Source organism: Sebastes fasciatus, chromosome 20 (assembly GCF_043250625.1).
Source record: "Sebastes fasciatus isolate fSebFas1 chromosome 20, fSebFas1.pri, whole genome shotgun sequence".
NCBI classification, from domain to species: Eukaryota; Metazoa; Chordata; class Actinopteri; order Perciformes; family Sebastidae; genus Sebastes; species Sebastes fasciatus.
Genome location: NC_133814.1, coordinates 11,647,280 through 11,663,277, shown reverse-complemented (window position 1 = coordinate 11,663,277; position 15,998 = coordinate 11,647,280). Strand labels below are relative to the sequence as shown.

Genomic DNA, 15,998 nt, shown 5'->3' with positions numbered 1-15,998 from the left:
TGAAGGAAAAGGCAGAGGGCAGGAACAATATTACTGAACCTGATCAGGAAAGGTTTAATCTTTGATTTAAAATAACTCAGAGTTGGAGTTGGTCCTGCAGGTTTCTGGGAGATTGTTCCAAATATTTGGTGCATAAAAACTGAACGCTGCTGCTTTTGCATGTTTAGTTCTGACTCTGGGGGACACTAAGCAGACCTGATCCAGATAACCTGAGAGGTCTGGATGGTTCATAACATAGCAGAAGATCAGAAATGTATTTTGGCCCTAAACCATTTAGTGCTTTATAAACCAGCAGGAGTATTTTGAAATCAATTCTCTGAGAGGTTTATTTCTTTAAAATAATTTTATAATGTTAAAGGTTATCGTAAATGATTAGCTAAATTTCAACGCAAAATATTCCACGAATGTAGTTATTTTTTTAACTTTTAAATTAAATAAAAAAAAAAGATTAAAAAAAACAAACTACTCCGCGGAAGTACATTGACGTCATTTCCTGTAGCTTCTCTAGATGCACTGAGTTACATTTTCAGTCGCTCCTTGTGAAGGTTTGTAACGTTAATATTAGTCAGGAAACAGGTTTATATATGTCTTTGCTTGTAGAGTTTATGCACACAATACCTTACGCGCTTTAGTGATTGTCTGTTATTAAAAAAAGGCGACTACCAGTCATTAAACAGGCTGAAACAAAGAGCGCCGTTTAGCAACCAACGTTCAGCTCTCGTAGAATTAACGTTAGCATTAGCACAGCTAGCGTTAGCAAGCTAATGCTAATGTTGCAGAAATGCCAAATACAAACTAGTCGGTAGCGTTTCTTGCAGCAGTTTGTATAATAACAGTCCGCATATGAGTTCAGGAGCACATATTTCCACATGAGCACCAGAAGATCTTTATTAACCGACAGTTTAAACCAGTGGCCCTGTGTGCAAGGCTAATGCTAGCTGTCATTAAATGAATGAGTTCTCCTTTTGCAAACCTTTCTTAAAGCTGTACCAACGCAAGGATGTCATGTCATGTTTGGTCTCTTGCAGGGGAAGGAAAGATGTCAGGTGCTGGGGGAGGAAAACGTCCCTCAGGTGGGGACAGCCCCCCTGGCCCACCTGAGAAGAAGAGCAAGAAAGAGGAGAAGACCACCACCACTCTCATTGAGCCCATACGCATAGCTGGAGTCTCCTCTACGGTCAGTCATGTTGTGTTTAGATAGATGGGTAGGTAGGTAGGTAGATAGGTAGGTAGATAGATAGATAGTTACGTTATTGATCCCGAGGGAAATTCAAGTTTCCAGCATCACAGTTCCTAAGTGCAAAACATGTTTGTAAAAAAGTTAGTAGTACAAAGTTCAAAAAAAATATACCAGATATAAAAATACAAGGAGATGAAGAAAACTGTTAAAACTGAATATAGTGCAGGGTAACAGCTGTGATACACGACTATTAAAAAAGTGAGTATAGTGCAGAAAAGACTGTTAAAAGGGAATATAGTGCAGGGTAACTCCAGTAGCTTAGTCTATGAAAGTGCACTGTGTGCATTATAATCTGTCCTGCAGACCGTCCTCCTTTGTCCCTCCCTAGAGAGGTGTTGTACAGTTTGATGGCTCAGGGGGACAAAGGATTTCCTGAGTCTGTCTGTGGAGCACTTGGGGAGCAGCAGCCTGCCGCTAAACAAGCTCCTCTGTTTGGTGATGACAGCGTGCAGAGGATGGCTGGCGTTGTCCAGTATGGCCAGCAGTCTGTTGAGTGTTCTTTCCTGTGCCACTGTCACCAGAGAGTCGAGCTCCAGAGTTTACGCTCACAAGTCACTATTAGTAGTCCAGTTATTACTACTTCCACCAGGATGACTTGATACATTGTAGCTCATCTCAAGTATTATTTTTTTATTTTGCCAAACAACATTCGGGATCTCTGACTGCGTCTCACTTTGGTGTTTGTATTTGTTCTGTGCAGGAGGAAATGGACATGAAGGTCCTCCAGTTCAAGAATAAGAAGCTGTGTGAGCGCTTGGAGCAGAGACAGACGATGGAGGATGAGTTACGAGAGAAAATTGAGAAGCTGGAGAAGAGACAAGCCACCGATGACACCACCCTGCTGATTGTCAATCGCTACTGGTCGCAGGTATCTTCTTCACATTTGATTACATTGTTTTAACCTAATTAAACATTATTTTGAGTTGAAACTTGATTTCAGAAAGGTTAGGGGGGGTCTCATTCTGTCAAAGCCCCAAGGGAAATGTAAAACATGTAAATGTTATCCAACTGTCTGCATTAACTTGACCATCTATAATAATATGTATTTTATTTTGATATGTGCATGTAAACGTAGCCAATTTGCAGAGTCAAAAGATCTTACAAATTGCAGGACTCAGTTTTTGGAATATCTGTTCTTTATGGTACAGAAAATGTACCCATGGCATTGCTCTTTAAATCTGTGTGTTTCTGATTTGCAGTTGGACGAAAATGTGCACGTTCTACGCAAACGCATTGAGCCAGATGCGCCGGTGATATCTACCCCTGCCCCACCCGCACCCCCTCTGCCTGAACCCACACCTATGGAGGAAGATGGTGTCAGTCTGGTCTCACCAACTTCTGCCGTGCCTCCACCTCCACTCCCAGAGGGCCAGAACGAGGGGGAGCAGGCAGAGCAGCAGGAGGGGCATCAGGAAGAGCAGAAGCAGCCCCCGCCTCCTACTGGGTCAGAAGAGTTGTTGACACCCGCAGAGCCGCCACAGGACTCAACAACAGGTAAGCAGGGTTTTTTCCTGATCAAGCTGATCTCTCGAAGGTCTCCGTCACTGACTGTATTTATGTACTACTACTGTAATATGACCATATAATATGTTATCTAACCTTATTTTACATTAATAGAATTTTGATGAAAGTGTTTACATGGGTATGAATCCATATTAGGTTTCAATATCAGTTCCCCTGCTACTGCTGTTTACACTTGTTGCTAACTTTGTGTAGCTTTTGCAAAAACGCTTGAAATCAATAATTTTATTACGCAGGTGCACAGTGCACGAGTAGATGTAAATGAAAGAGCATGTATGTTCCGCACAATACCAATAAAATGTCTGATAGTCATAGATTGTTGAAGGTGATTGGATGTGTATTTACTCAAAGTGACAACATCTGTTGTAAAAATGAAGGAAAAGGCAGAGGGCAGGAACAATATTACTGAACCTGAAAGCATCTTTAAAGACAAGAGAAAAAACGTTGGAAGGTGTTAAGAGTGCAACTGTTTTAGCTTCCCTTCCCTTGACTCTTCTGGCAAAAAGCTTGTAGAATTACAAGCTATTGTAAAGCAATGCTAACCTCTCTCTCTGTATTTGCCTCGTCCATTGCTGCATGCTTTAAATGTCATGAGAACTTGCATTTTTAACTGTCAAGTCAACGGCAAACATGGGTTTCCAAGATTTAAGCTTCAATAAGGGCACACACAGTTTCCAGTTTTGTAGCTAAAGTCTGAAGTGTAATGCTTTGATCATTTGACCATCTGCTGATTTTAACCAATCTCGTACACAACCACCTCTTACTATGTTCAGGTGCATCGCCGCCCCTTGCTCCAATAAGTGACAATGCCAAGGGTTTCCTGTCTACATTGGAGCACAGCAGCGAGGAGGAGCTCACCCTGCACCTCCAAGACCGCATGCAGTTCAGCAAGGAAGCCATTGCCTGCTTGGTCTGTGTCTTTGACAGGCTGCACAGCCGCATCGACAACATGTGCAAGCAAGTCCAGGCTGCAGGTAACTGTGGAGATATGCTTGTTACTGACGCAATCATATATGATAAGCCACTGACACAAGCATACAAATAAGAAGGAGGAACACCTGCAGCACATTTTATGTCCTGTGTTAACACAAATTATCTGCTACTAGTGTTTCATGTCATTATCGAGTTGTTGGTGTGCATAAATGTGAGCATGTTTTTCTTGCTACTTGTTAGCGCCACTCTAATTTGGCACAATTATTTTGATCTTCATTGGCAGCATGTGATGACGATAGCCAGTCTGACATCATCAATGTGAACCACACTCTGCTGGAGGAGAACAGTCGACTGCGAGACCTGGCCACTCTGCTGCAGGGCCGTCACCACAAGATGTCCATGGAGGTACGACGTTTTTGGCCCTGTTAGTGGGTGTCAGCGTGTGGTGAATATTTGTGATTGTGTGTGGGTATGTGTCAGAAATAGTTTGAGTATGCGAGTGAGAAAATTGTAAAAATGTTGTTTGTGTGTATGTAGCCATTGATTTTGGTGCATACTTTCACCGATGACAGAGCTGTTATCACGTCTTTGCCTCTATTGCAGTACAATGAGTTAGTGGACAAGGTGACCAGCTCCGAGACCAAAGTGTCTGAGATGGAGACGACAGTGGAAGACCTGCAGTGGGACATTGAGAAACTCCGCAACAGGGAACAAAAGCTCAACAAACATCTGGCCGAAGCCATGGAGCAGGTGCGTTTGTATGAAATCATCTGTATGCAAGTTGCCTCTTTCCTTAGTGCATGTATGTGTGCTTTTTATCTGTCCATGAGGCGTACTCATTCAGTGATAAAACTCTAAGCCTCAGTGGGTTTCAAGCCAGCTGCTATTATTGATGCGCATCCATCCTGCATTGATGGAGTCGTACTTTTTGCATCAGCCATCTGAAAATAAAAAAAAAAGCATTATCTGAGGTGATGTCATAGGATGTGTGAAGGTGTGCTGTGTGCTTTCATGTTGATTTTCTGGCTTGTTTGTTCTACCTATATTCTGCATTTGCTGTCTGCAGCTGAAGTCTGGATACAGCAGCACAGGCAGCTCAGGTGGACTTTCTGGAGGCCAGATTACACTGAACATTCAGAAGGTGAGCATTCATAGGGAAGTGCCCTTTGCAATTATGTTTGTGTGACATATGTCTATTTCTTCACACAGAACTTACTTCATATCTCAGATGCCTGTTTGTGCTGGCACAGCAGTGTTTTTATACTATGCACATTTTTCCTATCTATAACATGTTGTCTTTGTTTTTAATCTTAGTTTGAGAGTCTCAATGCAGAGTTGGAGCACAACCAGGAGTTGGCTAATAGCCGCATGGCAGAGTTGGAGAAGCTGCAGGTGGAGCTCCAGGAGGCTGTGAGGGAGAGTGAGAAGCTTAAGGTAAAGTTACAACCACTGGTTGTTTGATTAGCCTGCTGGCGATCCAGACCGACTTTAGCCAGTTACTCTAAATTTTGGCACGGAAAAACTGGCATGGCCATTTTCAAAGGGGTTCCTTGACCTCTGACCTCAAGATATGTGACTGAAAATGGGTTTTATAGGTACCCACGAGTCTCCCTTTACAGACATGTCCACTTTACGATAATCACATGCAGTTTGGGGCAAAAACTGTGCAGTTTTTTGAATGCAGTATAAATGTGTTATTTAGTCCCCATAATAGCCATTTAATTATATTGAGACCATTTTTTTTAAAACTTGACATCACTGTATAAAATGACCTGCTGTGACCTCTAGGATAATCACACCCTCAAGAAACTTTACAACCACAAACTACACACCTAGAGCATTCAGAGGACGGATGGCCTTCCTAGGTATACTGACAATAAGGGGGTTTCTGAGCAGTTTCCAGAACAGAAGTGCTCGTCATCTAATCACCAAAAAATGCAATTCTTGCAGAAATCTCCAAATGTTAAAAGTTTTTGATACCAAATCACAACATGGCTTTTTCTATGGTGCTCCTCAAGGTCTTGGTGTCTTAATGTGGTATTTTTGAGGGATTATTGATAATTTTTATCAATTCTCGAGTGATAAAAAATGGTTAAATTTAGAATCAAATCTGTTTAACAAATGGTATCAACCCAAAATTGCTGCAACAACTTATGAGACATAAGTTAGCATGGGAATGGCCATCATATACTTCCATCATAATGTTCTAAGCCCTTATACAGTTTTACAATTTATTTTAATTCATCCATTCATTAATTCATGTTTATTTCAGATTTATGACTAGAAGAACTTGACACACAGTGCTGAGCTGTATATCAAATTAATCCTCAGGTTCTCAGCTTTCAGATGATGTAAACCACTCCTATGTGATATCTACTGCTGATCTGCTATCTCTCCATAAAGACCCCCTGTCCCCCCCTAAAAAAGACTAAAATGGGTCTATTGTGGGTCTCATAGGGTTAAAAGCATCGGTAACGCTACACCTGATTGTCAAGAACCCATTTCATATTAATTTAGTAAATCTATGACTGAAGTTATCGTTTTGGGCCAGTGCAGACTTCCAATGCTCACCCTTCACTGTCATCTCCTGATTTTTCAGATGGACTTGCGGAATATTCCAGAAGACATTGTGAAGGAGACTGTAGAGTACAAATGTCTGCAGTCCCAATTCTCCCTGCTCTACAATGAGTCCCTCGGGGTGAAAACCCAGCTGGATGAGGCACGAGCCCTCCTGCTCACCGCCAAGAACGCCCACCTCCGACAGATTGAGCACATGGAGGTAAATTTCATAGTTGTCAAAGTTGATCTCATGAGAAAAAATAAGTGTGTCATCAGAGACGGCGCTGATATTTTTCTTCACTGCATCTTGACTGTAGCCCAGTGTTGCCATTCCAACTATTTCTCTTTTTCTGTCCTAGCAACTTAAACCTCGATGTGTGTATTATTACCACTGCTTGGCAACATTGTCAACAATGTCTTACTGTTTTCAACTGTTCAGAGTGATGAGCTGTCCCTTCAGAAGAAGCTGCGGACTGATGTCATCCAGCTGGAGGATACCCTGGCCCAGGTGCGCAAAGAGTACGAGATGCTGCGCATCGAGTTTGAGCAGAACCTGGCAGCCAACGAGCAAGCAGGTACCTTTTGAAATACCCTCACATCTATCAACAAGTCTTTGAAGAGGGAAGGGAAATCATTCCATAGCATGCTGCATTAGTGTATACTAGGCTTGCTACTGGTGTTACCGGTATTACACGGTGTTCGGGCATACACCGATTACATTACTTTCCCACCGCCCCCACTGTCATTTTGCTTTTTTATAGAAACAAAACCCATTTAGTTCATTTTCGCGTATCAGCTCCTTGTAATCAATACATAGTCGGACGACAGAGGCTACAAACTGAAAGGGAAAGTGTCTGCTCCGTATGGAGTCTCAGCACAGAGTAGCAGGAGTCAGATTTCACACACACGGGACGAGAGAGAGTTGACAGACCAAGTGGAAACCTGCTGCCCCGCAGCAAAAGCTCGACCGGAGAGGCCAGACACACAGCCATCCAACGTTAAAGATTAAAGTAAGCGCTTTACACGGCGTCCTCTTTTCTTGTAAAATTTCCGGTGTAATCGGTAACACCAGTGTTGTCAAAGGTTTATTAATCGGTGGGAAAAGCTCCTCACTGTGACCTAGTATTGACTGTATTTATAAATCTATATCTGTATTTAGAGATGGATTATGTTTTATGCACTTACAGTAATTTGAGGATGATAACGCAAAGCGTCAAAGATGTTTTTCTTATTTATTGGCGTAGGCATTGTCATTGTGGGAACAGTGCATATCATTTGTATACTGGCACTCCTATCCACCACACAGTTGAGCTCATCATTTACAGTCACCAGATAATGTTGAATGACTCAAAAAACACACGCTGACTGTGCTCTGTGTACGTCTGCCTCTCATTGTGTATCTGCTTTCTCAGGACCAATCAACAGGGAGATGCGACACTTAATCAGCAGCCTCCAGAACCACAATCTGCAGTTGAAAGGTGACGTGCAGCGCTATAAGAGGAAGTTGCGGGAAACCCAGATGGAGATCAATAAGGTAGATAGCGCTATTCACGGACAAATGTTTACTGTCTACATCCAGAGGGTTTTTCTAAGCAAACTGAAACATTAGTAGTGACACATTTCCTCTAACCATTCACTTTATTTATCAGATAAAGTCTTTCTTAATTTTTTCATTTTTGCTTTGTCGACAGTTGCGTTGTCAAAGTGGCGACACGGGGGTTCTTAATATAGAGGAGACGACGAATGACAGCATGGACGTGAAGAAAGAGGAGGATGAGGACCAGGAGGAGGAGGAGGAGAGGAGGAAGGAACTGGAGAGGCAGCGGGCCCGGGAGAGAGAGAGGGAGAGGGAGGCTGAGCGAGAACGAGAAAGGGAGCGCGAGAGAGAGAGGCAGCGCAGCGACGAGCTGAAGAGGAAGGACTCTGACACGCTGAAGATGCTCCGAGTAGAACTCAAGTACATCCCCCTTCTACTCTAGTACACTTTATATTATATATATTTATACTATTGTATTGATTGCTCTTTTTTACCGGCAACAACGTTTTTTTAAGCGAATGTATGCACGCTTAGAAGCGCTCAACTGACTAAACTGATGGGATTGCTAATGTTAATGTGATCTCTATGTCTCCTTTAACCCATCAGGAAAGCCCAGGAGTCCCAGAAAGAGATGAAGCTCTTGTTAGACATGTACAAGTCGGCTCCAAAGGAGCAGAGGGACAAAGTGCAGCTCATGGCAGCTGAACGCAAATCTAAAGCTGAGGTTTGTTCTTTGATGTCTTAGTCTTTCCGTCATACTTTTGCACACTTTCTTTTCTGCATCTCATAACCCGCATCTCGAACTGCCCAGGTGGATGAGTTGAGGATGCGAGTGCGAGAGCTGGAGGAGAGGGAGAGGAAGGAAAGCAAGAAGCTGGCCGACGAAGACGCCCTCAGGAAGATTCGAGTGGCAGAAGACACCATTGAGCATCTGCAGAAGAAACTCGCTGCCACGAAGCAGGTGTGTGTGTTTTGTTCTCTCAAAAATATCAGCATGAGCATGTGTACCACTTTTATGTTTACTTTTACCTAGTTCACTTATGCTGGAAGAGGGGAAAAGCCTCAATAGCCTCACTGTAGGGGGTGGGCGTTATGGCCAAAATCTTCTATCATGGTATATGTAGTTGTATTTCACAGTAACGGCATATATCACGATACAGTAATTGTTCTGTAAATGCAATTAAGGAATTGTTTAAAATAACCATACTGTACTTCATTTCATTTGATTATTTTTTTTCTTTTATTTGGATCTTCCATACAATCAAAACACTTCAGTTAAAAACAAAAGACTCAAAACAGTAAAACTAAAATTCTTTCAAAATGGAAGCTTTAAGGTTCCTGAGAACAATAATTTCAGTGTAACAGGTTTTAAATTCCAAATAAATACCAGCCTGACTTCAGTCAGTGATATAAAAATCACACAACCTTGTATTTAAGGGTATACCAAAAGAAGAAAAGACTTGACTTTTCCTTTCATTTTGAAAAGCTGACAAAACACTGTCAAAATAAACTACAGTGTGCAAATGTCTGGTAATCATGTAAATAGAGTTCTTCCTCATCTTGGGTTGGTTGGGATGCTTCCTTCTGCTCAGTATTTACAACTTCACTCTCCTCCTCCATGTCTGCCCAAATCACGTTGCCTCGTGTGAGATCACTCGCAAATCCTGAGATCACGTGAGAATTGCTACCACGGTGGAAACGGTATTGCCAAATCTCTACCGGTGGACACATTTCTACCGTTGTATGGTATATACCGTCATATCGCTCGACCCTACATAATTGTCTTTATTTTCCAGCAGTTTGTAACCATCAAAAAAAATATTTTTTCAGCTTTTACCCAAATGCAATATCTATTACACATGCATTATGTTTTACAGTTGTTCATAGCAGCAAATTGACATGTAAACAAGCTTGATAAAATTGAAACCTCTTCCACTTTTTTAAACGTATTAAAAATGTCATACCAGCATGAAATTAGATATGAACCATCAGCCCTATATGGAATAATGTCAGATTTAAACCTTCGGGGCAGCACCAGATATGAATATGAACGAGCCAGCTGTGTAAGAAAGGAGTGTAATGTGTATCACATTTGCCTAAAAAAGAGGTTCTCCTAATCTTAGGCAACAAAAGAGGAATTGAAAGCTGACGCTGTGATCTGGAACTTAAATCTGATCATCTGGTAAACATACTGCTAGCCTAATTTATTATATCATTTTTTTTCTTTCTTCAATAACTTTTTTTTTAATTGTTTTTCATTCGTTTGTTTTTGTCTGCAGTTTCTGTCTGAAATATTAGTTGTAAATATACATGTCGTGGCACTCGATATCTGTAAGCATGGCAACAGTGTTGTTGAAAAGAGTGAAAAAGAAAACCCTGAAGCCACTTTGGTTTGTTCTTACACAAACATCTGCCAGACTAATCCTCATAACCTTTTTAATACAAGAATCAACCGTAATCACATTCTAGTTTTTGACAATGTCCATCTTTGTTTATTGATAAGCTTTATTTCCTGACAACATAGTTTTGCTCCGCCATTATTTATTTAACATCTTGCACGACATACCCCCTGAATTAATTTATTTTTTTAATCTATTTGTTACATTTTGTTATCTGGTACAAATTAATTGACACCGCTCTCTGAACCTGCCACAAGATGAGGAGGAGGTTGATGCTATGAAACGGTCATGTTGACATTTTAAGGGAAAAAAATATAAATGCAATACGTTTGGGTGGGGCAAATCTTTTTGGGATGAGGCACCCTGACAAATTCAAAGTATGTGAAACATTGTCAGATCTGAGCTCACTTACTTGGCTCTGCTGTCTTGTAAATGTTGAGATACTTTGGTGGAATTTCATTAGTAAGTCAGAAAACTAAGGGAATAAGAGAGCAGAGAGTGTTATGACTCCCATTAACTGACTGGGGTCAAATGTTGGTTATGTAATGTCATTGTAATTCTGAAACTTGGGTTGCGTACATCGGGGACACACCCACATTAGATAATGTGAAGCTTTTCGCAATAATATTCAACTGTTGACCTCAGTGCTACATTGAATATCATCTTGAAGTCTTCAATGCATATCTAATATGAACCATATTATCTTCATCCAAAGAGTCCTGAGGATTCAGTTTGGGTTTTATTGTGCAAAGTGAACTCTGGTGCAAAGCAAACAACTGCACTAAGACCACCTAAAAAAAATGCAGGTCTCTTTTCATGTAGCACTGAGACTGTACTTAAATCAAATACAGGAAATTACACCAAAGTGTAAAAGAGTTATGACCGCGTTTTAAGTTGTTTAACTGTAGTTCCGTACCATTTTTACGAGCACAAAGGAGACAGATGTTGAGATCTGAAATCCTGCCTTTCCTCATGCTTGGGAGGTCTAGCAGAACATAATGAACAGAAGGCAAAACATAGTATCTTTACTTCTGCCTTCTTATCTGGTATAAAGAAAAACTACAGCAGCTAAACTGTTTTGGACTCAGATGTGTTTGATTTGTTCGCCTCAGTTTCTGGCTGCCAGGATTTAACTTTTGCAGGCTGACAGATTGCCAACACTATCCAATAAACAAGCACACTTGTGAAATCATATGACTTTTGTTTATGGACCCCAGTTGGCTTGTAAGTGGGCAGCGTGAACCAAAATGAAGCAAAGTAAAATTTGTAGCTACGTCATTTGCAGCACAGAAACAGGTGTGATTGCGCCTCGAGATGCATAGTCCAAGTAATAGACCAATGAAGGTGTAACGTAATTAATCACATCAGGTAAGTATGTCATTTAATGGTCATAGTATAATATGCCATAAAAATGTCATTAAAAAGTCTTAAAAAAATGTCATAGCAGATCTGCCAACCTGTTTGCATTTTGTGTAGCAGGCATGCATTTTGACTGACTGACTTGAGTTGTTACTTGAAGGTACACAAAAAAGGCCAGTTGTCTTTTTTTCCCCCTTTTTTAACACATAACACATTTAAAAATATAGCTGAGCCAATTGAGACATTAAGCTGGGGTGACGTCAACCCAAGATGACGTCCTCAAATGTCTTGTTTTGTTCACAACTCAAAGATATTCAGTTTACTGTCATAGAGGAGTAAAGAAACTAGAAAATATTCACATTTAAGAAGCTGGAATCAGAGAATTTAGACTTTTTTTCTTAAAAAAATTACACAAACCGATTAATCGATTATCAAAATAGTTGGCGATTAATTTAATAGTTGACAACTAATCGCTTTATCGGTTAATCGTTGCAGCTCTAAAGCCCATGTATTTCTATTTCACCTGTCTCGTATATGTCTGCTTGTGGGATAATATTGACTGGAAAATCCAATTTGTTTTTCTGTTAGACTGCTGCATGTGTGCAAATGATGTACTGTAATACGTATGTACAGTGTTTCCCATTAATTACCGTGGCGGCCCACCATAAGCACATTTGTATCGCCACAGTTTCATAATGAACCGCAAATATAATTACATTTCTCAACGGGTGAGCTGGCTGGCCCTCGCCACACCGGCCGCGAACTTTACAGCTCCCCTCGCCCGAACCTCCCAGGGCTGTTAGTCATCGCTGCGCCCTCTCTCCCTGCGGGGAGGGACGGGGACATCTGTGGCGATGTTGGCAACCCACCCGACCCGTCTTGAAACACGGAGCATGTCACGTTTACCATGCTTTGCGAGTGTGACTTTTTTCCTGTGTCATCACCATTCATATCTATACAACCAATGTGTTTATGATTAAATTGTTTACAAGAGCACAGTGGTGGAGGAAGAAGTATTCAGATATTTTACTTAAATATAAAGTAATACCACAGTGTAAAAACACTCTGTTACAAGTAAATGTACAAGTAAAAACACATGTGTTTTTTATTGTTTATGTAAAAGGCATAAAGGAGTTAGAAAGAGTAGATGCTGGAGACTCAATTCCCCCCCCGCCAAAAAAAGGCCCCACAAAGTGGAGTGCAGAGGCAACATCGCCGTCCGTCACTGTCTCTTCATTGTTTTTGATCCCTGACACCTCTGTCTCTTGAGGAGGAGGAAGCCCTGCTGAGTGAGATGGATGTTACGGGCCAGGCCTTCGAGGACATGCAGGAGCAGAACAGCCGCTTGTTGCAGCAGTTACGGGAGAAGGACGACGCCAATTTCAAGCTGATGAGTGAGCGGATCAAATCCAACCAGATCTACAAACTGCTGAAAGAGGAGAAGGAGGAGTTGGCTGACCAAGTTCTCACATTCAAAACCCAGGTGACGTGTAACTTGCTGGCCTGGTAATGCAGCACTGATGGTTTTCATTGTGTCAGAGCACTAAAGTATTAACTGTTGCTGTCGGTCTCCAGGTGGATGCCCAGCTGTTGGTTGTGCAGAAGCTAGAGGAAAAAGAGGGCATCCTCCAGTGCACGCTTGCCGCTTTGGAAAAAGAGCTGTCTGTCCGGTCACAAGCACTAGAACTCAACAAGAGGAAGGTGAGAAGAAAGATGCCATCAATCATATTGTTAGCTCTCGCATTTAAAGGTGCAGTATGTAGGATTTGGCGGCATCTAGCGGGGAGGTTGCAGATTGCAACCAACTGAAACTTCTCCTGTGTGCCAAGCGTGTTGAGAACTACAGTGGCCACCGCTAAAAAACGTTAATAGCCCTATCTAGAGCCAGTGTTTGGTTTGTCCGTTCTGGGCTACTGTAGAAACATAGCGTGAAGACAACCCGCTCCGTATGTAGATAAAAACGGCTCATTCTAAGGTAACGAAAACACTAAAGAATTATTATACACTAAAGAAAACATACTGATAAATATTACATTTATGCCAATAGATCCCCCTAAATGCTACACACTGTTCCTTTAAAGTTTGCTAGTCATCGGAGGATTTGATTGCTGCCAGATGTCTATGTTCCTAAATATAAACACTGCATTATAAGAGGATCTGGTCAATGTCATGTGCAAAAAGTTGTGCTTGTTCACATCAACATTTTGATGTGTTCAGGTGCTCGTGAGAAGTTCTAACATCCAAGAATTGTGGGGTTGCTTCCACAAAACATTGCATTAATGAGCCACAATGTTAGCCAATTAAACCCACCGTCTGCCACAATTCCCACACTCTTTGCTAGTAGTTAAGGGCCTACTTGTGGGACATATTTCTGGTAATTACTAACAGTAACCAAGTACCTGTCAAGACGGCAATTGTGCAACGGGGCACTGCTTGCTTTAAATGAAACCAGTGATGGTCTGGAAGCTATGAAGAGGATCTAAAACGCATGGTATGTTGTGGAAAATAAACGTCAGTGCTGGAAAATATAAACAATCTGCAGTAGGATCAAACATAACAAACCAACGGGGCTGTTGTTTAAGTTATGACCGAATCTTTAAAGTTGAAGCACAAAGAACAGACTCGGATTGCCAAGTTTTATCCCGGCTTACTGTACTACCAGCACATTACAACTCAGGAATTTCATTAGTTTTTTTTTTTTTTATTGAGTGTGTCCGGTTCCTTTCCTCCTGCAGGCGGTGGAGGCTGCCCAGCTGGCAGAGGACCTGAAGGTGCAGCTGGAGCACACGCAGGCCAAGCTTAAGGAGATCCAGGTCTCTGTGGCTGAGAACCGCACCGCCCGGGAGAGGGAGAGCAGCAACCTGAAACGAGCACAGGTATGTCGTATTTCTCTCACACATTACTCCTGAAAGTTCTGATTGGAAGATCACATCAGGAGTCTGTGTTGCAACAACACTTCTCTCTTGATGCCTTCTAGGAGGATCTGTCGAGGCTGAGACGGAAGCTGGAGAAACAGAAGAAGGTGGAGGTGTACTCCGATGCTGATGAGATCCTGCAGGAGGAGATCAACCAGTACAAGGTCAGGAAGAGAAAGCGTTGTTTTTTTTTAATGCAGAGTAATGTATGGCTTTAATCAACCTCCGTTAGTAGTGAGGGAGTTGTAAAAACACCATCAGCTTTCTGGCACCATCTGCAGTTGTTGACAGAACTATAACAGTCCAGTGGAAGTAATGTGCTGTAATACAAATTACTACACCTTTGTAATTTGTTTGAGTTGCTGTTTTTCATTTGTGAATTATGGGCCAGAATGTGAGCTCAACCTTCCACAGAAATACTACGGTCTGGGGATATCATGAAGCTAACTGGTTACACCCTCAAGTGTTAGCTGTGGTACCACACAATGGATAGAGGTAATAACAAGTGTTGGCAGGACCTATTTGTCCCATATATAATATATTTATCTGTCTCCAGGCCAAGCTGCGCTGCCCCTGCTGCAACACACGAGACAAGGAGACGGTGCTCACCAAGTGTTTCCACGTATTCTGCTACGAATGTCTGAAGATGCGTTACGACACCCGACAGAGGAAGTGCCCCAAGTGCAACTGTGCCTTCGGAGCCAACGACTTCCACCGCATCTACATCACCTAATTCACGGAGAGACGGAGGAGCGAAAAGAGAAAAAACAGTAGACAGAACCAAAGGAGAGAAAACGAATAGAGAGAAAAGACAAAAGGAACTGAAGATTTATTCAAAGAGTCAGACATTTTTGGGGGATATCAGATTAGATGTGTTTCCCCGTTTTAATCTCTCTTTGGAAAGACTTGTTTTACCGCATCATTGCCATTTGGTGACCAAACAGATAGTGACGCATCTGACTGAGAGTGTTGTGCTGTAGTTAATAAACGCAGTTGTTTGTGCACATTTTGATATTGTTATATGTCGAGCTGCTCTGCACTGTTTTTCCTGTCCTTGCCGTTGTTGCCATGTTAAAGGTGTGCTATTTCGACATTCAGAGCATTATTATAGCAGCAAAACAACTATCTGCTATGTAAAGATATAGAGGAGTAATGTCTACGTGAGCAGAGTGAAGTCACTCTCCCTCTGTGTGTGTTGTAATCCGAGCTTCTCTGTGCTTTGTTGACATGGCCGGGCCTGCCAGACGTGCTTTTTGTGCATGTTTGTGCATGTGAGCGTGCCCCACTGGCTCCTGACAGACGGCGCTGTTGGGCAAGTGTTGCACCTACCCTTGGTTTCCCCCCAGTTAACACTGTTAGCTCTGTCAGCACTGTTGCCTTTTTTTTCACTGTTGTTAGCACCATTAGTTGCGAGCCACCGGCTCAGCCGTCGCCATGTTGAGAGCCGTGCGGAGGCGATAGAAATGCTCCCAATTTAGTACCTTTAAACATCCTCTATTTTTAACAAACTGGGCCCACTTTTAAATATTTCTTTT

At 41.9% G+C, this 15,998-nt stretch overlaps 1 protein-coding gene across 2 annotated transcripts; it reads left to right on the top strand.

Moving 5' to 3' along the window:
* Positions 1-455: 455 nt before the first annotated feature.
* On the top strand, positions 456-15,467 carry rnf40 (ring finger protein 40). Of its 2 annotated transcripts, none has more exons than XM_074620244.1 (20): positions 456-545; positions 1,029-1,177; positions 1,941-2,108; positions 2,440-2,734; positions 3,535-3,735; positions 3,978-4,099; positions 4,298-4,444; positions 4,761-4,835; positions 5,009-5,128; positions 6,294-6,473; positions 6,693-6,828; positions 7,666-7,787; positions 7,945-8,210; positions 8,397-8,514; positions 8,602-8,751; positions 12,822-13,031; positions 13,124-13,249; positions 14,284-14,424; positions 14,526-14,627; positions 15,020-15,467. In XM_074620244.1, the coding sequence occupies exons 2-20, from the start codon at positions 1,040-1,042 to the stop codon at positions 15,194-15,196; spliced, it is 2,994 nt and encodes a 997-aa protein (XP_074476345.1). In that variant the 5' UTR covers positions 456-545; positions 1,029-1,039; the 3' UTR covers positions 15,197-15,467. The 2 variants fall into 2 exon arrangements, with proteins under 2 accessions (XP_074476345.1, XP_074476344.1); XM_074620243.1 differs by having other exon boundaries at positions 12,819-13,031.
* Positions 15,468-15,998: the final 531 nt, after the last annotated feature.